The sequence below is a fragment of the Chelon labrosus genome (assembly GCF_963514085.1).
Source record: "Chelon labrosus genome assembly, chromosome: 19".
Taxonomy (NCBI): Eukaryota; Metazoa; Chordata; class Actinopteri; order Mugiliformes; family Mugilidae; genus Chelon; species Chelon labrosus.
The window spans coordinates 22976326-22997052 of NC_140352.1; the positions used below are offsets into that span (position 1 = coordinate 22976326).

The 20727-nt window shown below is 42.8% G+C and overlaps 1 protein-coding gene across 1 annotated transcript in view; it reads right to left on the reverse strand.

Moving 5' to 3' along the window:
* The window catches only part of ca10a (carbonic anhydrase Xa), a gene marked incomplete at its 3' end in the record, with an annotated part of 254870 nt that overhangs the window by 211380 nt on the left and 22763 nt on the right, over positions 1–20727 (reverse strand). The window contains exon 2 of the mRNA XM_084567004.1: positions 17395–17469. Within this exon, the coding sequence (XP_084423130.1) occupies positions 17395–17469 (75 nt within the window). The remainder of the gene's footprint in view (positions 1–17394; positions 17470–20727) is intronic.

A 20727-nucleotide genomic window follows, 5' to 3' on the forward strand; every position in this document is an offset into this window, starting at 1 on the left:
CTCCCCGCCGACATGCCCATTATGCACGCAGGTAAAATAAAATAGAAGTGTTTACTTTCTGTCCAAACCCAAACACCAAATAAATTAGGTCTGTTCAGGGTGGTGTGCAAGTATGACGTATGAATGTAAAGCATATGAATGCTGAGAAAAGTGAACTGACAGTCTGTAGACTAAAATAATTGGGTGAATCTAGCAGCTATGGTGTCACATGAATTGACACAGTATTTGTCTGCAAAAATAAAGAATGTTTTTGCCACAAACACACTGAGATAAGTGAAAGCTGTGGTCCTAGAATAAACCACCGTGACTGTTTGAGGGTAGTCCTGTGCTTCTTTATTAGGCTACACCGAAGTTACTGCTGAATGAAAAATCTGGAATTTGGAGCCGGAGAAAAACATTTTGATAGTCTGCAGGCAGCCGCCGAGTCACTGCTCTCAGGCAGTGAGGTCCCTGTTGTCTGGTCCACCCTGGAGCTCCGCTTACAGCTTTCACCCAAACTAACTGGGCTAAGCACTCTAGAGTGGTGACAGCATCCTTTAACGCTGCTAAAAAGACAACATGTAAGCAGTGCAGATGGCTCAGAGTAAGCCAGTGTGGGCCTTTATTTAAACAATGAACGGACAGAAATTCAAAACATCTTTTCCAAAGTACTTGTTTGAGGTGAGTTGGCACTGACAAACACAATGCAAACGTCACTGAGGTGACGCTTAAAGAGGAATTACCATTTTTTACCACCTGGACCTTATTCTAGGCATAAAATACGATCATTTACTCACCCATATAACTTTGGTGTTATTTGGAGTAGTTCAGACGATATGTAGATCCGAGTATATCCATACAGTAGGAGTGACTGGGGCACCGAAATGCAGCCTCTAAATAACGCATTAGCGGACTCAGCGGACTCAATGGGGAATAGCACTAGCATATCATAACAAAATATTGGGGAAATTAACACGTTTCGTGGCAGATAATGTGTTATTTAGAGGCTGCGTTTCGGTGCCCCAGTCACTCCTACTATATGGATATACGCTGATATAAATGTCGTCCGAACTACTCCAAATGACACCAAAGTTATATGGGTGAATAAACGATCGTATTTTATGCCAGAAATAAGGTCCATGGTGTAAAAAACAGTAATTACCATTTAATAAATGAGTGAATTGAGACAGAAGAGTTATGTATACCCCGACCCAAAAGTCGTCCAACTTTACTGCAGATCAAACCAAGAACCTTCCGGTTTTAATACACTCTTCATCCCTGACACCGTATAGACGCTTACACAGGTTTGCTGTGTGTTTGACCGTCATTGATTTGTCTGCGTTGGAAGCCATCAGTGTCTGCCGGAGCACTCTGCATAATGTCTCAGGATGCACTCCGCCAGCTGCCTCGCGCTTTGCGGTGCACGCTGCCGTTCTGCCTCCATAAGCAAAATGGAGAACGTGGCGGGCCTGAGGATGCAGCTTAATCTTCACATCTCTCAGAGCGCGGCGGGCGCTGCAACACGAGCCCGCGATATAACACTCGGCGTTTGCATTCCGCTGACACTCCTCAGCAGATCCTCCGAGACAAAAAGAAGTTTTATCAACACCGAGTCACTTCATAGCCATTGTTTCGTTCACCTGCCTCTGGCTGTGGCTTCAGTTATTGCTGAAAAAGCCCAAAGATTACAAACCTAAAGCAATGGGACATGCATTTTATGGTTTCATTTTTCATGTTATTAAAACTGATATACGGTATGTAGGGGAAAAAATGTCAAAGGAGCCATCTGTCTCACATTTGAGGGAGTATGAAAGCAGTTTAATACAACAGAATTTTCCAAAATGATATCAGTCTGCCTGGACTACCAGCATTAGCAATTTACTGTACTGTACGTGCACAGCTGGTCTGCACACATTGTCCTCTCATTCTCCTAAATGCCTCTCTAAGAAGCTAAACACACATCGACCGCCGCCGACAGAGCAGCACATAACCCAGAATCAACAGGACGGGCAGATGAGGGGAACCAGATGTAATCGTATATTTTCCTCTGTAATCTTCTTTGTCCTGCGCCGGGCTCAGACGACGGCAGATTATTTGACTTATATCACAATTTGTAATCCCCGCGGTACACGGTATCAGTATCAATAAAAGGAAATGCTATTTGGCAGAGACGTCCGCTGCGAGGCACAGAGCGGGCCGTCAGCGGCTCCTCTTGATACGACATTGTCTTTGGGATATTTTAATATCTGTGGGACGTACGGTCTGCTTTGTCGCACGACTGCTGCTCGGAGTGAATCACAGCTAGCCCGCTGAGCGCTTACAGTTACAGCTAACGCTGTGAAGAGAATGCGGTGATTTGATTGGCACATTGGATTCACACTTGCGATAAGTAACAAGCACTGGCAAATAGCTGCTGTGACCACATGCATGTTTGTAAATGAAGAGGTAATGAAAGCGCACAGAAAGATAGTGTGTATGCCATCTGAGCAAGAACAGTAACAGTCAGCAGGGAGGACTGTGTGTATCGTCTTGCTGGCGAGAGCTCGGCAGGTCAAGTGTGTATGTCATTTACTTGATCATCTGCCATCATGTTGCTTTTCAGGCTGGCGAGAGAAGCATATTTAACTTTAATCATCCAGTCTCATTTAGCTCCAAGGAGGGATTGAACTCGCCAACAAGGTAACTGTTAAGGATGGCAGAAATGTGCTGAAGACCTCTAGTCCATAGTTGGTACGAGGGCCTCTCAGATTCGTTGTCTTATGTCGTGGTTATTGGCTCTGAACGCCGAGCTAATTATAATAAACTTGGAAATGACGACCGTACAAATGAAGAGACAGAAATACTGATGCCTTCTAGTTGCCGGTAATGACAATCCGACCCTTTCATATAACTCTCTTTGGTGAGCCTGACAGATGTCTGCAGTATTGAATCAAATAACACTGTGGACAGCGTCCAGTGTTAATAGTGAGAGTTCTGATTTGGCATTATAAGAAGGTTAACATGAAGACAATTTTTTTAAGAACATCCAGAGGATGAATTCAATGTAAACTGTCATTAATCCTAGAAGTAACTTATTCTGATAGATATTCAGCTGAAAGTAATGTTATCATTGCATCCACTTAACATGATAACGTTAAATAAAAAACAACTTCTTGGTCCTACCTGTATCTTCATAGTCTCTGCTATTTTGTGGCTGCTTCTTGACATTCTTGATTTTAATGATTTTATTTCTTGAATGTGCTCCTTCAAACACGGCAAATAACTTTACTGAGAGATACAACCTTACTGAATGTAAGGTGGTTCTCATTAATGGCAACACAACAGGTAAAGCGGCTAAATTTACCTCTCAACAAGAATTTTTTTTGTTTGGCTCTGGGCTGAATGGAGTTGCCTTGACATGTCAGAAGATGCAGGCAACTGGATAGTCCTACAACCAATCAGAGCCATTTTGATGTGAATAAATTCAACTGCACTGCGCTCAGATGACATTTGTGACTACGGTACTGTTACACTTATGTCCATCATGAAGCCCGCCCAAACAATCTGATTGCCCCGACAGATCTTTGCCAGGGCATAATCAGTTCCCAATGGCTTTCCGGAGAAGCTGGACTGGAGCTATAACGGCTATAATTGTCATCATCACATTTTTCATTTGCCTTTTTAATACGTTTAGGTAATTAATTACATTTTTGTCATGTTTTTCATTGATACAATAATTAACACTGGTACAGGGGATTAAAGGTTGAGGCAGCAGCATGAGTATTTATAATGTCTCCATAAACAAATGAGCTTAATCTTCAGCATGAGTTTTACAGGACTGCTGTGTAGCCATTAAGTATTTATAAAAGCTGGACAATTAGGTCTCTGTTATCAGATATGATTAAGAACATGGGCATTCTTGTGAAATGCGTTTTTTCTGCTGTGGAACTGATAGCATACAAGCTGGTATCATCTGCATAAAAAAATGCAATAAAGTAGTAAGTTGGAAAATACTGTATATATAATGGAACTGGGCCTAACAGTGATCCTTGAGGGACACCATCATCAACTACTGTATCTGGGGCCTTAATTTAAAACCATCTGCAACAACAGTTTGAACTCTGTCAGGCAGTGATGTTTTTGACCATGTGGAAGCAAAAACATCAAAACCAATGATCACAACCATCAGCTCATTCAGCAGTGAAAGCCTTGAACGGAAATACAAAGAGCGCAGCACATGTTTTTATCGTCATCAACGGCAGCTGCAACATTTACCTTCACCCACAGCTTTGTGCCTCCATCTGAGGCACGGTTTAAAAATAATAAAACCAAATGTTGCACAGCGTTTGCTTCTGTTCCTCCCCTAACCTTTGTGCTCACATGTACAGTCTATTAATGCGGCCACATTCTCAACTAAGAATGAGTGAGTGAGTATGAAATTGTGACTGAAATGTTGAAGAGTAAGACTACATTTAAACAAGAAGGACTTCCAAGTAGATGGTTTGCACGGGTGTTGACATTTTTTAATGTAAATTTCATAACAGTTGTCCCAATGTCAGCACAGGCTTTGCATAATTCAGAATGGTTTCAACCAGCAGACGCATATGATTTATAAATTTAGTTTGATAAAATCTGCATTCGCGGGTTTCATCTCTATACAGTCATATACTTTCGTAAAAACTGCATGGAGTTCCCTTTTTAACTTGCTATGAGCAGATCTGAAAACTGAACCCTGTGGCTCAAGGACATGACAGCGCTCTTGATGATATTTGAAGGCTTAGCCAGCTGACGGACAGAGAGAGTGAAAGGAATAAGAGAAAATGGAGATTTGATTTAAATGAGGACGGAGTGAAGGTACGGAGGAGACCAGACAGCCAGGTATGACTGAGCACATCTTAAGTGATGAGCGCAGATCAAAAGAGAGGAGAGCTTGAAAAGAAAGTTTTCCTCGTCAGTGCAAGTGGGGGGCCACCGGAGCTCGCGGTGGCTGTGATTGACAGATCCACACTGACCTGTGGAATTGAAGGATTTAAAGGAGGTGAGGAAAGTGTCTGCACCCATCATCACAGGGTTACTGTCAACCGTGAGGAATAGTTTTCAATTTCAGAATTATTTTTTTCTCTCTCCTTTTCCCAGCTCTTTAAGGCCCCCGAACCTCCATCCAACCTTCAACTTTATTTTATCCTCCCTCCCTTCATCACACCCTCCCTCTCTTTCTCTTAACCTCCTCCTTGCTGCCTCTGCTTTCATCTCCTTTCTTGGCCCAACTCGGACTTGACTTCTCTCCCGTCTGCCCTCCTCTTCAAACCTTCTCCTCCCCATCCACCATCTTTTCTCCCCCCCCTTTATTTTATTATCCCTCTCATCCTTCCCTCTTCTTCTACTGTTATTTCTTCTATTTTCTTGTTCCGCCTGTGCCTCCCACCAACTATTTTAAGCCCTAATCCCTTTGCTTACATGTTCTTTTCCTATTTTGTCCCTCATTTTATGTTTCCCTCTGTCTTCTCCCCTCTCCTCTTCTTTGCTGTCCTTTTTCCTTTACTGTCCCCCTTTCATCCCTCATCTTTGCTCATCTCTTTTCTTCTGTCCCTTCCCTTCCATTTCATTCTAATCCTTTGATTTCATCTTTTCATTCGTTGCTTTTCCTCCTTTCATCCTCTCCTTTGCCACCATTTCATTTATAACAGTTTCCCGTTATCCATTATCTTTCCTTCTCATTCTTCCCTTCTTTAACGTCCCCCTTCTTATCAGTTTTTCCTTTCCTGCATCTGTCCCCTTCCTCTTTTTAATCATTGTCCCTACTTCCTATTCTCCACCATTTACTTCTGTTTACTTTCTTCCTTTCCTCTCAAGTTTATCTGTTTCTTTTCCTTTCATACTCATCGCTCCTAATCTGTTTCCTCTTCTTCTGTTTCTTCCTCTCCTCTCCTCTCCTGCTGTCAGTCAGTGGAGGGTAAATAAAGGGGAGGTTATGAGGGCCATCCTGTCTGAACCCCATCCATCACACTGCCACTTAATACCCACAGCTGTCACTGTGTGTGCACCGGTGTGTGTCTCTGTGCACGTGTGTTTGTGTTTGCGCAGCTTGACTTGAATGGAATTTCCAAATATTACATTAGTAATTGACGGAGGGGGTTACACAAAAAAATGCAAATACTGCTCCAAGCACGTTTGCCTCCACTCTGGTGAAACAGCTATTTTCCTAACTGTGTGTGTTTCTGTGTGTGCAAGGCCTGCTGAGCCCAGTCCTTCCAGCTCTCTCTGACAGCGAGCAGTAGCAGCACAAGGGCTTTTTTTTTTTTTTTTTTTTTTTTACCAAAGACTTCCTCTGAATGTGAACTCTGTCAGACTCACGTTCAGTGAGAAGGCAGCAGCACAGGTAGGCACCAGGACAGCAGCTGTTGCATGGGACAAGTCTTTTGTTTGCGACAAGAGAGGTGTCCATCGTGCACCAAGGAAGTGTCACATGCAGAAAGGTGCATGGAAGTGCAATGCGATGCTGGTACAGCAGAATATTTCCTTTCATTTCCGATTCTTTCACCTGTCTAGTTGCCTTTCGTGAGCCATTTTCTTTTGTTTTTATCTGTCTCCTTTCTCATTTCTCTTACCCATACTCCTCATTCATCATTTCTTCCTCTCCTATTTCACTTCTTTCCTCTCTCTTTCTTTTCTCTTCCGTGTGTCCTTCTGGCTCTTTCTAAGGCATTGTTCGTTTTTTCCCCCCACTGTAAAGCTGTGGATGGGATTACATCCTGACCGTTTTGAAAGACCTGCTTGTATTGGCAAGAAAATTTAGGCATCACAATTTCTACAACTCAGTAGTTCTTGCAAAAATAATCCCCCTCAGCTGCTGCGTCAGGGTTACAGTGCTGCTGCGCATAACCTGAAGAAAATGCAAATCAATGTGCGATTCCATGCACTACTGTTAAGTCAATATCAAGAGCTAGTTTGCAGGTGGTGGCCCTTTTTCTCTAATTTGTGCCATTAACCCACTGCAGAAGAAGACGAGGCGATGAGATAGGACCTTTAAATGAGCTGGAGTCCTACAACTTTTTCACCTCAGTGCATTTTAGTAATGGTTTGGGAACACTCAGCAACATGCAGAATTGCGATGTGTCGGACTTACAGCAACCTCTCAAGACTGGGTGTGAACCACTGTAACACATTGCTGGTTTTAGGGTGTTTTAGGGAGGTTTCACACTTGGTAGTCTGTTCTGTACTCAAGTATGCCTGAGCCCAAAGCCCAGTATGTTTAACATCTGTGGCTGTTTTGGACCATAGTATGATGATAAGTGCCCTCATCTGTTTGGAATAGGTCGACTTGGATCCGGATCCAGGAGTAAGCAGATGCAGATATGGTGATGACCACCTTCCTAATATTGTCTAGGTCTTCCTTGTGCCTCCAAAACAGTTGGGACTCATCAGAGATTGGACATGGGCCTTCTGAGGGTGTCCTGTGGTGTCTGGCAACAGAATGTTGTTAGTGGGAGCCTTTGGGTCCTATGGGTTGAGGGGAGGGGCCTCTGTGGATCACCCCACAGATGCTTGATCAGTTTGGGATCTAGTGAATTTGTTCTTCATGTTTTTTTAGTTGTTCCTAAAGCGTTTTTGTGTGTGTGTCTGTGTCAGGGTGCATCCTGCTGGGGATGGCTGCTGCTATCATGGAGTGTCATTGCTATGGGGTGGGGGTGCCTGGTCTGGTCTCGGTGGGTGCTACATTTCTAAGTAACATCCGCATGTCCAAATGTTTCCCAGTAGAACATTGAATTGTCACAAGATGTCATTTACTTACCCACCGTGTGATGTGTTCGGAGAATAACAGAACAGATTTAAAATGCTATCCTTTCCATTTGTGGATACCTCAAGACTAAATCACAAAGACGGAAAGGCTGGGATGGTTCCACTGTGTGCCAAAATGGGAAAATAGTCCAATGGTGTATCAGAGCAGAAGGTAATATTTCACCATGATAGGTAGGGGAAATTTCCACCGGGGCCCGAATACAGTATGTTCAGCTAGATGCTGGCTGCCCGTCAAACCGCCTCTGGTGTGCAGTGCTGGCTGTCAGAAACCATCTCCTGCTCCCAGTAGGCACCGATCCTACCACCGAGAGGCCTTTCCACGTCAGCCTCCATGCCACAGTTTCAGCAAATTTCAGAGTCTGATTTGAAGTGTTCTCAAAACAAGCTGGCACTGTGCCACTGGATATTTATTTTATTCCCATAAACCACCCATCGGCAAGTTGCGCGCGCCTCTGGTGTTGTCTGTGCTCTTTTAATTGGTTTTTGATCAGAAATTGCCACTTGAAGAGGCGCCCGCTACCTGCCATACATATGCAAAGTATCCGCCAATTAGCACCCTCCACTGATTCAGAGAAGGGCTTAGCTGGAGCATTAAAAATAAAATAAATAACAATAATTGAGAGGATTTTTTTTCACAACAGTGCCTTTTGGACTTTGCGACTAGCAGATAAAATTCTTTAATTGGTCTTTGTAATATATGCATAAAAGAGAAAAAAAAGAAAAGAAAGCCAGCTAGAAAAAAACAGACAGCACAGATTTGTTTGGCTGCTAGAAACAAAAGTTCCTGTGAAACAGGAGGGGGAAACACTGGATTAAAGAAGCTGTGACCAAATGCGCCGACGCCTCGGAAAATGAAGCATCAGACGTGGACGCGTACGATGAGGTCCGATGATTAGATGGGCCGCTCGCACATTTGAGATCAAGAGCGGCCCGCCACGCTTTGTCAGCGGCGACAATGATCCGTTTGAATGAGGAGAGAGCCCCGACATGACGGCTCCAAATTGTTCCAGGAGCGGTATCTCTTGAAGGGTCTCTCAATTGCTTTTTTTCTTTACAGAGAGAAAATATTTCCTGGCTTACCTCGTAGTACCGAGCCATTCAGTTGGTTTTGAGATATCTAAGGAGAGTGGCATTTTGTAGAAGATCCTTAGAGTTTTATTTGTATTAAAACCAACTGATCCTGTCACTCATAGACCTCCAACTCCGCTTGAAGAAGCTTTCCTGACTGTGCATGGTTTGTTTCAGTATGATACATATCACCTGCACCTGATGGACATAGGCCTTCTGAGGGTGTCCTGTGGTGTCTGGCAACAGAATGTTGTTAGTGGGGGCCTTTGGGTCCTGTGGGTTGAGGGGAGGGGCCTCTGTGGATCATCCCGCAGATACTTGATCAGTTTGGAATCTAGTGAGTTTGGGCTCCAGGTCAACACCTTGTGCTGTTCTTGATGTTTTTTGAGTTGTTCTTGAACCATCAAAGAGTGTCATTGCTATGGGGTGGGGGTGTCTGGTCTGGTCTAGGTGGGTCGTACATGTCTAAGTAACATCCACATGAATACGAGGTCTAAAGGTTTCCCAGCAGAACATTACATTGGCTCAAGATGATCAATGTTATTCATTTCTCCTGTCATAATGTTTTGCCTGATCAGTGTATAACTTTGCTGACTGTTTACTGGCCTCTGAGAAGCACAAACCGCTTGCTTATCTGCTGTTCATAAAGCACCTTCAATGTAGCCAGACTGTTTTGAGAGTTTCCTTCTTAAAAATGCGGTCGATGATCAGATCGTAAAACAGGACCAGCGTGGAGTCATTAGTAAAAATGAGCTCACAGTGCTGTGTCAAGTCAAAACCGCTCAGGACCCAGAATAAAGCAAAAAAAAAAAAAAAAAAAAAAAAATGGTTTGACTTGATCTCAGATGCATAAAACAGTAAAGGTTATTAAATCAAAGTGGTGCATGATTTATAGATGTAGGGGCGGTCACTGTGATAGACAGGATAGCTGCATAACATTCACGCAGCTACTGATTATTGGATTTTTCCATGAAAGCACTCATTAATAGCAATTATGTTGGAAAAAAAATATTTAATTCAATACGAGCAAAAACAAAAAGTCAAATGAAGTACACATTCTGAATATAAATAAGTGCGAAATAAGTAATGAGGCAGTAATTTGCATTTTCCCACTCTTCTGCGAGAAGACATGATGTGTGCTTTTATGCTGCGGAGAGGTCACAGTGAAAGGAGTTGGTTACTTCACTGAGAAGGTGTGCAGCCGGTCTCCTGCAGCTCTTCATCTAGTAGCTCACTGTGATTGTTCCTTTTTGACCCATTACACCCCAATATCAATATTACTATGCACTGATCTGCCTCCAAAATAGTTTACACGTCTTGCATTGTAGATTTGTAGAGTTTTTATGAGTGTTACTGAGAGCTCTAAGCTTGTGTTTGCCAATAAAATGCTTTAATGTGAAGCGGCAGCAGCCGTGGTAAGTGTTTGGTTCGCATTAGCAGTAATCTCTAAACCCATCGACTATCGTTTCAGGACAATTTGGCGTTCTGCATTCAGATCCAGATGCGTTCCAGGGATTACATTAGCAGTAACTTAATACATCAGTTCCCCACTTACCATTGTGTTAAATCATTCAGTGATAGATTGTAATGGCTTGAAGGATGCTAAAGGAAAATCTTCAAGATTTGAGAGCCACTTCAAGTCAAACAAATGTTGAGGGCAAACGCAATTTGTAAAGTATCACATTCGAAATTCTATTTGGAATTTGGATTTAAGTAGCTAGGAATTATGATAATTGTTGGATTTTCAACAATGATTAATAGAATTAGCAGCAATAGGCACGCTGATTACTTCAACAAACACTGTATAAGTCGGCAGTTAAACATTTTAATCCTGAATCAACAGCAACAGCAGTCTTCTAATATGGATCCATGGGAAAAGTGTTTCGAAACAAAGGGCCGTGGCTGTAATAACTGTCTCCCCGTGAGTGTGTCATCCAGAGTGATTTCACTGTTACACCATTAGCTCCATAAAAGCATCTTGGTGTCAGTATCAGTGACCACTCCCATAAATCGCTGCCCTGCGGTTGCCCTCGCTGTTTCCATTTCTCCTGCCATCCAGCTCTTCCACCCGCCATCCTCCCCCTCGCTCCCTCCTCCGCCGCTGACTCCACTGCTCTGTCATTAGCCTCGGGTAGGAGCTAACACGGGGAGAGCGCTACTCCTCCAAACTCTGCAGCGCCGTCCCATTACATTGCTCCAACTGGGAGAGTAGCAACAGGGTCAATTGCTACACGGAGGGACAAAAGTAGCAAAGCCCTAAGTTTTGCTGGCACATGGGGGGCTTGAAATGGCTCACATGGGAAGAGAGAGGTAGGATAAAATGTATCTCGAGACCTGAAAGGGGTTCACTTGGGCTGATGACTACCTAACTGAGAATGGCTCCAGGAGATTCCAGGAACGGCATCTGAGATCTCTGTCCAGAAGAGTGCAGTACTACTGTTGATTGATTGTATCACACTGTCTTCTAGAACAGACAAACTTCAAACTTCTCCACCTACAAAGCTGGTCTGGAGTCACTACGTTAGGAACTGATTGTGCTCCTGCAAGATCAATCATTTGGACGGGCTTTATGTTTTGATGAACAGAAGAGTAGCAGCAACATATACATCATCTGAGCACTGTGGAGCTGAATTTGTTTACAACAAAATGTCTCTAATTGGTAGTAGGACTATTCTCAATGCTACGCACGTAGCCTACGCACGTAGCCTAAGCCGGTACGAGCCTTTTATACTTACTTTGTTAGTTCATTTTTGTTTCTACATCCTGCTTCACTTTCAACAATGGCGACTGAAACTTTCACATAAATTTTGCCGAAGAAGAGTCAAATACTAAAGAAGAAACACGCCATACATAATAGCTTTCATTAGTAGATGGTACTTACACAGTGGTCATAGCGAGCATGGGTAAGCAAATACATGCTATGGTCTTAAGGTCTGGAATAAGTGGATATTGAGTTGTTGTTGGATTTTTTTTTCGCAGCTGCAGTGGCCAGTATTTTCTGGCTATAACTTTGGAGGTGTTTTTATGGTTGGTGGCTGAGTCTGCTATTCCCCCTTGCATCAGATCTGTGTGGATTTACTGCTAATGCTAACTCAACATTCTCTAATGCGGCTACTTCACATTAACGGCAACAACAGGCACAATACCAGGTAGTTTTCTCTGTGAAGCAGTCACTGGAAATGCAGTGTTCCTGTCGTCTCTGTTAGCTGTGAGCGCAATTTTGGACAGGTTTTCACTTGGCTGGATTTAAATGTAATAAAGAAGTCCCAGCAATAAAAGAGGCAGTAAGAAATGATATAAAATAGCCGCCTTCCTTTCTTAGCATTCCCTACCTCCACTGATTTACAATCTCATCAGAAATACCCACCTCACACATATTGCCATCTGCACTAGCCATACATGCATAAATGCAACAATATTGTCTTTTTAAAGAAAAGTGTCTCCACCTAGCCTGAGGCTCAGAGGCCCTATGTCTCTGAATCACTTTCTACCCTTCACCTGAAGTCCTTCCCACACATTTGAGGAAAAAAAAGTGATCATGAGCCGGCCTTATACCATAAACACAATAACACAGAGAAAGTTCATAGGTGTTCAGGTGTCCAAACTCTCTTGGCACAATTTGCCAATCAGACACTGTTATGACAATCTCTCTAGAATCTAGAATCTCAATAGAAGAAGCAGGCAAAAAGACAATAAAAGAGATAACAGAGATGTCGATTTCAGAGCTAAATGTATGTGACTGACTTTGTGGGTAGTCTGAAGTTCTTTCAGTATCTTTCATACAAATTAAGTTAGATCACATTCTGTTACTTACTTGTAGTTGGAGGAAACTGTTTTCATCCTGTTTTCCTTCCACAATGTATGGTATTCCAGTGACCCATTATCACCCAGAGACTCCAGTCTCAAGGTTTGAGTGGGGCTGAAACCTTTTTAACATCTTCAAGAATCTGCACAGGACCTTGCCTTAAAATCTGATCTGAGTTATCAGATCACAAGTGACCAGCTTTAGGTATGTGTGTTCATCTCCATGAGTCTCCAGATCCAATCTCAGTTCCATGCTCGGGATTCGAATAAACCATGACATCATTTGTGGCGCAGTAGAGTGTTTTAACAGCTGATGTCTCTAATGGATCTCTACCGCTGCTCCAGACCCGAGAACAGCGCTGTTTTATGTGTGCGCGTTATGACTTTGGCTCATTAGTTAGACCTGCACAAAACTCCAACCCTAGAAGTTTCCATACACACCATAATCTCTGGTAATAAAGAGAAATAAAGATGCAGGTGATTGAGGAAATACTTAATTTAACGACAAACGACTCCTCATACATCAACATGACCGCATCAATAATTAACACAGAATCACACTTGTGTACTCACATTAAATACTTTCATTTGTAAATTATTACTTAGATGCATTTACTTTTTAATTAGTTAACAGCCACAAGGACAGAATACTTTAAAAGGCTCTCATTACTAATGAACAGACATTGCTTACGGTGCTTTTTCCTTTCAGGCGATCATTTATAATAGTGGTCGTGTGTTTTTTCATAATGAAAGAGGCAAAACTCGCTCAGAGATCGATCTCTCAGTGTGTGATCGGATGCACATACATGATCGGATCGCACAGATTGGATCTTAATGCAACGTCTGAACAGGCTCGTACAAGTCTAGATTCCCTTGTTTCAGCTTGTTTGTTGGATATACCATGACTTGGATGACTGAGAACCTTCACAGACAGCTAATCTGTGTTTTACACCAACTAGATCTGGCTTTCTGAACCTATCCGTTGGTTGGACCAATACCAATTTGTGATGACTCTTCTGTGTGATTAATTCAAAAGTTCTCCAAAACAACGCTCAGCTTCAGAATTTGTGATATTTTCACATTACAGTAGCAGCTTATTAGCAGACTTGAATGCAGGCCCCGCTCTTCTGTGCTATTTTTGTTCCTTTGACATTCTAATAAGTTTAAACAGACTTTTACGACACAGCTGGCATTTAAGTTGTGAGTTTGGAGAAAATTTGAATAAGACCATTTCTTTGTGTATTTGAATTGCCATGATAATTAAAGTTCAGCAGAATTATAAAACCGTGCGCCAGGCGCACACTAATGAGTGCATAAATTAAATAAAGCAAACATGTCATGTGTGCTTCCATTAATTTCAGTGAAGTGAGCAACCTAGGGAGCAGCTCTGAGAGGTAATTCTGGGATAAATGTTTGAGCAATCCAGACATGTTTGTGCTGCTGAACAGAACAGTTAGTGAGGCTGATGAACGATAGCGTAGCTTTTCATTCCCGACTGAAAGGGTTGCGAGTTAAGACATGGCCGGGGAACTAAAGGCGAGAGCAAAGGGGAAACTGACGCAGCACTTAGAGTTATGTCTGACCTTTACCAAATTTAAAGCTAATTGAGAGGGCTCCGAAAGGATAAGCAACATACCAAAGGTCAGCCACAGTGATCATCTGCTTTGCTAACCTTGGAGGGCGAGTGTTCCGAGATGCGGGGCCGTGGCTTTTGACCTCCGCCGAGAGACGTTTTTAGTGAAGCAAAACGGGCCATTAACAGGTGAAAAGAAGTGGAGAGGGCTCAGAGCTCTGATAGCTCTGTCGTGGCAGCAGCTGAGTGGAGCTGCACGCCGACTTCATCGCTGTTGCCGGTGAGGGAGAAGAATCACTTCCATTTCAATCTTGAGTCTCACTGACCGCCAATCAAATACACGAGTCAGAACGTTTGTTAAGGAACCTCTGAAACTGTCAAATGAAAAAATATTCACAAATAAGCTTTTCCAGATGTCTCCTGAGCTGGTAAGTTAGTGCACTTATTGTAACAGATTGTTGCTTAAAGGGAGCATAACATACTTTGACGTGGCCTAATGTTCATTTCTGGCTCGTCTAAAAATTCCAATGCACTTGCTAAATATTCATTTTAATCTTTTATCACCACTCACCGTCTAATCAGCCTGTGTTCAGTAAGAATATAGCCCATCAATATTACTCCTCTCTGCATCATTACTTTGGGCTTCATTTGTAGTGAAAATCCTTTCCCTTTTCTTTAATGTCCCAGATGCAAAATCTTGCCGGCTGCAGAACAAGGTAACTAGGGCTGGGAATTCTCAGCCACAGGAGGATCATGAACAGTGTTTAACTGCTCCAGCTGTTGTACGGCGGTTAGTAAAGCAAGTGCGCCGTGGAGAACTGCTAAAGGAGATAGCTGGGAAGTAAACGGGGCAGCAAAACCGCCAAGCAGTTAGCGCCAGAGGGGAGGACAAACAGCCGCTTATTTATGTATATCTGGACGTACCGGGGAAGCCTCAGTGCTTGCTTTGGGACACAGGCGCCTTCGTTCACACCATAATACCACAGTGCTTCACCGCGTTGCCCTGCGTTGCGCGCTTTTAGTCCGTCGGGCCTCATCCTGAACCTCGGCTTTCAGCGCAATGTGGCAACTCTAATCCTCAGTGCTCATTTAAAGATTCGCTCTGACACATTCATTGCTGTAGTGGCTACTCCAAGACCTAGGACTGTATTGACGACGGGGAAACTTTGGCAAAAGTACAATATCAATAACAGATACAGTTGTTCATCCAAATGTGTACTCAACAGTGGTGTATTTGTTGTAATTGAAAGGCATCAAACATTAACTGTGAAGGCATAGTTTCCATCCCAACCCATAGTTAGACTTTGAATATCACTCACCTTGTTGTACACTGTAGTTATGACATTTCAAACAGCTAAATTAATGTCCTTAACTTGTTCAAGTTATTGCTTTGGCCTTTTTGTGACTAAATTAGTTGAACAGTTGTAAATGAAGACAGACAGGAAGTAACAAGGGGAATGAAGGGACAAGATGTGCTGTGAGGATTATAACCTCAGCCAGGTCAACTATGGGGGCAGCCCCAGTGCACTTTTACATTACGTATGTAGCACCAGACTCTTGTCCTGTTGACTGAGAAGGAGCTCTCCTTCAGTAAGTGACAAATCAGACCTTTCGCCTACAGCGCTGGGATCTGTTGGCATCCCTTCTTCAAAACAAAGAGACAGCTTTGAGGGCTATTAGAGTTAGTTATGGGAGTTAAGGGAGTACCAGTTTTGTCCTCATCTGTTGTTTTACAGGCAGGAACTCATCAAGACTCTCCAGAGCAGATGCTAATCGCCATCATGGCAGCACCTTTTTGTTGTAAGCAGTTTGTTGTTTGTTTCTGTGGATTCCTCGACTGATAACCCTTACGCGGCAGCTATGAAACGGTAAAGGTTAACCAGTTAAAACATATGGTGACGTTTAAAGAAGGTTCATAACTGCTTCCTGCATTTTCACCGAGCAACGGGACAGAACGTGGACAGTGTGTGTGTGCACATTTGTCGTATAAAGTAACACATTTCCTGACTACCATGAAATCCATAATTAAGGTTTCACTCTTCTCACTTTTCTATTAGACCTTCAGTTAGTCTAAATCATGTTCAGTGTTGGGGGATATTGCTATTTGCTAAAAATCAAGGTCAACCTGGGGTGCCAGTTTGTAGCCACCCACAATTAGTATCAATCAACCTTTCCGTCTTTGTAGTAAGCGTTGCTTCCAGAGGCTGAACATCTTCCTCCCTCCATGTGGCCTACGTGCTTCTACAAAAACTACAAGAAGAAGAGAAGAGCTGCTTTGTTTTTTGTGTTTGGCTGAATAACTTGAAAAAGTGTACAACCGCTTCACAAGAACAGGGCCATGGATCAGGGATATAGCACAGAACATTACTATCGCACCTACACGAAACTTATTTCCAGTTTACTTCTCTGGCAGAGGTGCATTCAGGGCACTTGTGAAGCACCTGCAAGTTCTCAAATTTTTATGTGAAAAAGGGCTGTACAGTTTACCAGTACAGCTCATACAGAAAAGGCCTTTACATGTGTAATCCTGCTTATTGTGCACTTATGATAAAAGCTGGGCTAATTGTTCAATTTAACGGTGCTAATAAGGCCTTTGCTAAAACTTTAGAAATCCACAAAAACTAACCCTAACATTTACCCCTCATTGCTTCCTAATACTCCCAGCCCCACCGATTGAAATTTTATTGTTCACCTTCATCCTTCAACCAAAGTTAACCTTCATGCCAGTACAGGAGCTCAAACCAAATGTCCTCTGTTTGAATTCTCCTAATTAATCTCTCTGTATGCAGACATTCAGTCCTCACAAGGACAGACGTTACCTCACACGCACACACATACAGCCACCAGGCTTCGTCAAAAGCGCCTCAGCTCAGCAGAAAAACACAATCTCTGGAAAATAATTGGCCTGACACGCAGATACACAACAAGATGGAAAAGGCGGAAGGAGCAGTGGGCCGCTGTCAATCAATCAGCGAAAAAGAATTGGCTGCGTGGAAAGGGCGAAGAGGTCTCGTCAGAATGAGAAAATAAAACTATTGCCAGTGGCAAAGTGGCCCGATGTTATCTTAAATATGTATTAAGCTGCGGCTTCAGGATCATGCACACAGTGTGTTTAAAGTGTATGCGGGGAAATCAGTATTCTGTGGGAAACTTCCACGCATCAAAGCGCTGCACATTGTTTTAAGGCTTACCTGGAACAAAGCTCCCCTGCACCACCTCCTTGTATGCCCACCATCCTTCGTGAATTTTTGGCGGATTCGGTTGTGCTGCGAGGTGAGGAGAGGAGACACAGAAACAGGAACATCAGTCACTTATCAGACACTTTAATCTTTTTTAAACCGCTCTCATCATTCCCAGACACCCCGTGAACCTTCCCGGCAAGCAAACTGAGGCTCTGGAGAGCACCTTGGAGCAACGCATTGAATTCAGCCTCTCGTTGGGGTCAGGCACACGTGCACAACTAGCAAACTGCCGCGTGATGCAATGACTCCCTGGGCATTAGTATGGAAATGCATTCTGCCATGTTGCGTGAGCTTTAGAAGAAAGCCCCAGATTAAAGCAGGGTGGTACTGTATAATTGAGGTGACTAAGCAAAGGTCTCAGTACAAAGAGAGAGTTGTGACTGAGAATTACCCACAGAGCCTCCAGGATATTGCTTTTTACACCTCGCCTCCCCCTTCCCTCACCCCCTCCTGTTCATTCACCAAAGGTGAAAAGCAGGGCTTAATCATGGGTCCAGAGGTTGCCCCGCTTGCTTGTCTTTAATGGAAGTTGAGGTGGCCGAACAACCCTCCTCCCACTGCTAACCCTTCCAAACAGCCTGGGTGCAGTTACACTGGAGAGCAGTTCAATTTCAGAAGGGTTGGCCAGCTGGACACAGTCCAGAAAATGCTATTTTCTTTGAGGGCAATTTTTACTGCCACAAGCTGAAATGGGGTGCAGGGTGGCCCAAGAATAAAAAATAAGGAAAAGAAAAAACAAGGATTATGTTCCTCAACAGGACAATGTTTTTTCTCCCTTTTTGATTGTAAATGATCTTGAAGTAAGCACCGTCTTTGATTGGAGTAGGCCTAAATCAGTGCGTCGGCCAGCCAAGCAGAAGTGTGTCGGACTTTCCAGACTATTAGAGGGAGGCTGGCCCTTTGCCCAGCGCTGCTGGAGCCTAGCAAAACGTCCACTTAAACGGCAACACAAGATCATTTATTTAGTTATTGAGCACTCAAAAGTGAAAAAGACAATCACACCCTCTCTGTGTCATTTCAGTGCCATTCCAGACACACAATGGCTCGACGCAATTCATTGGGATGCTTTGGAGGAGTGACTGTCATCTAGTATTTGTCTGGTCTCTCCATAGTGAGATTATGGATGAAAGCACATTTTCTAACTGCCCCAGCACTACTTATTTCACAAAGGGATCATTCCATGTGTTGTAAAGCACTGGAATGGATTTGGAAGCAAATGTGTCACATATTTTGCCATTATACAATAGAAAATTAACATTGTTCCACCTCCATTTTTTAGTCTGATGAAATGTTTTTCAAGCCATGTGCCTTGAAAAATGTGGTATTCAACAACAAAAGTCATTTGTTACATTGTGTGCTTCTAAACAGATGCACAAGCAACATCCAGGAATATAGCAAACATAAAACTGCCAGGTCCATATTCCTTCCAACTCCAATTAAAGAATAAATACAAATTAAAGATGACCAGAACCCAAGTAGTCAGCAAACACAACATGTACAAAAACAACTTAAATGCTATTTTAAAGAATTTGCCTTCTACTGCTAGCAGCTAGCTGCCTCCTGACATGCAAAGCTAGCACGTACTGGCCCCTTATGCATTTAGCACATTTTTACATTGTATTTTTGTTATTGTATTGGATTACCTTTTGGATTACCTAATCTGCTAAAAGCACCTGCTTGGTTTATTAAAAACGACATGGCATTTACACCATTGAGTCCTTATGACTGATCAAACTTGATCAGTTTGGGATCGAGCGAATTTGGAGGCCAGGTCAACACCTTGTGATGTTCTTCATGTTTTTTTAGTTGTTCTTAAACCGTTTTTGTGTGTGTGTCTGTGTCAGGCTGCATCCTGCTGGGGATGGCTGCTGCCATCAAGGAGTGTCATTGCTATGGGGTGGGGGTGCCTGGTCTGGTATAGGTGGGTGCTACATGTCTAAGTAACATCCACATGAATGACAGGTCCAGAAGTTTCCCAGCAGAACACTGAATTGTCACAAGATGGTCAATGTTATTTACTTCTTCTGTCAGTGGTTTTAATGTTGTGGCTTTTTTCATTTTAAGTCATGACAGACACATTTTTATCTAATGATCCCAAGGCAACACAACACCCTTTTAACACAATAACAGATCTGAAGAGACAGTTGGCGTAATCATTTACAGCATCATACTGATATACTTCTATCCTTCTTCTACTACAAACCTGATAGTGACTTATGACTAGGGATGTGCATTATTGTGTACACAATACAGTATATGAGTATAAACTGTCACTTTATGTCAGCTTCAGAGACTTACCCTGACATATCAACATCACCACGTTTGGAACAGTAAACTATTGAAAGATAACTTGCCATTTGTGAAATATGACTTCTTGCTGCCTGGTTTTTGACATTTCTTTTGTCTCAGCAGAAGCAGCAGTCACAGCCCAGCTGCAAAATTTAACAATGAAACGTTTGAGCATGGAAAAAAAAAAAAAGACAATTATCAGAACTGCTGCCAATTTACAGTGAAACGAGCACGGGACATGTTTTGACACCAACCCTCAAAGAACCGAAATCTAGAATCTGCAAAACCCAAACCATATCCAACACAAAGCTGAGATAAAAAAAAAAAAATAAGTATTGCCAACTTATGCTTCAGTGAGCGTTTGCTAAAACTGTTGTCTACAATGCAAACCGTTAATTAGCTCCTATAAGGCTTCACAAGTTAGCACAGATGGGTTGTGTTGAGACGGTCACAGGTTTCTCACGTGTTTTAAATATAACTACTGAACAATGCAGCAGCTAGCTAAGCACAGCGTAACAATACAGTCAGAGATGTATTACAGTATGGTTCCTTTTATATATATAGCTAACCTTACCGAAGAACAAATACACCGTTATAGCGGTACACCACTTTTTCAACCGCAAAATGTTTTTATCATGTTTTATGAGATACCGGCTCTGCAGTGAGAAAAAATAATGAGCGGTCACAAAGAACAAGAGTGTTTTTTGTGTGTGTGGACGGTGGTGGTGTGTCTAAGTGAGAGCCCTTGGGATTGTAGCCACCGTAAGAACTAATATAAAGGAGATTTGGAGGCCTGTGTACATGATCCTCTTACAAACTACTGACAACAATACAGATGCAGTCCTCTCTCTCTCTCTCTCTCTCTCTCTCACTCCCACTCGGCACATGTGCACCGTTAACAGAGACCACGGTAACGCAGCACACCAAAAAGAGAATTTTTTTCTCCGATTGATACGCTGACTGCCCCTGTTATTTCAGTCCAATTATCGTGCA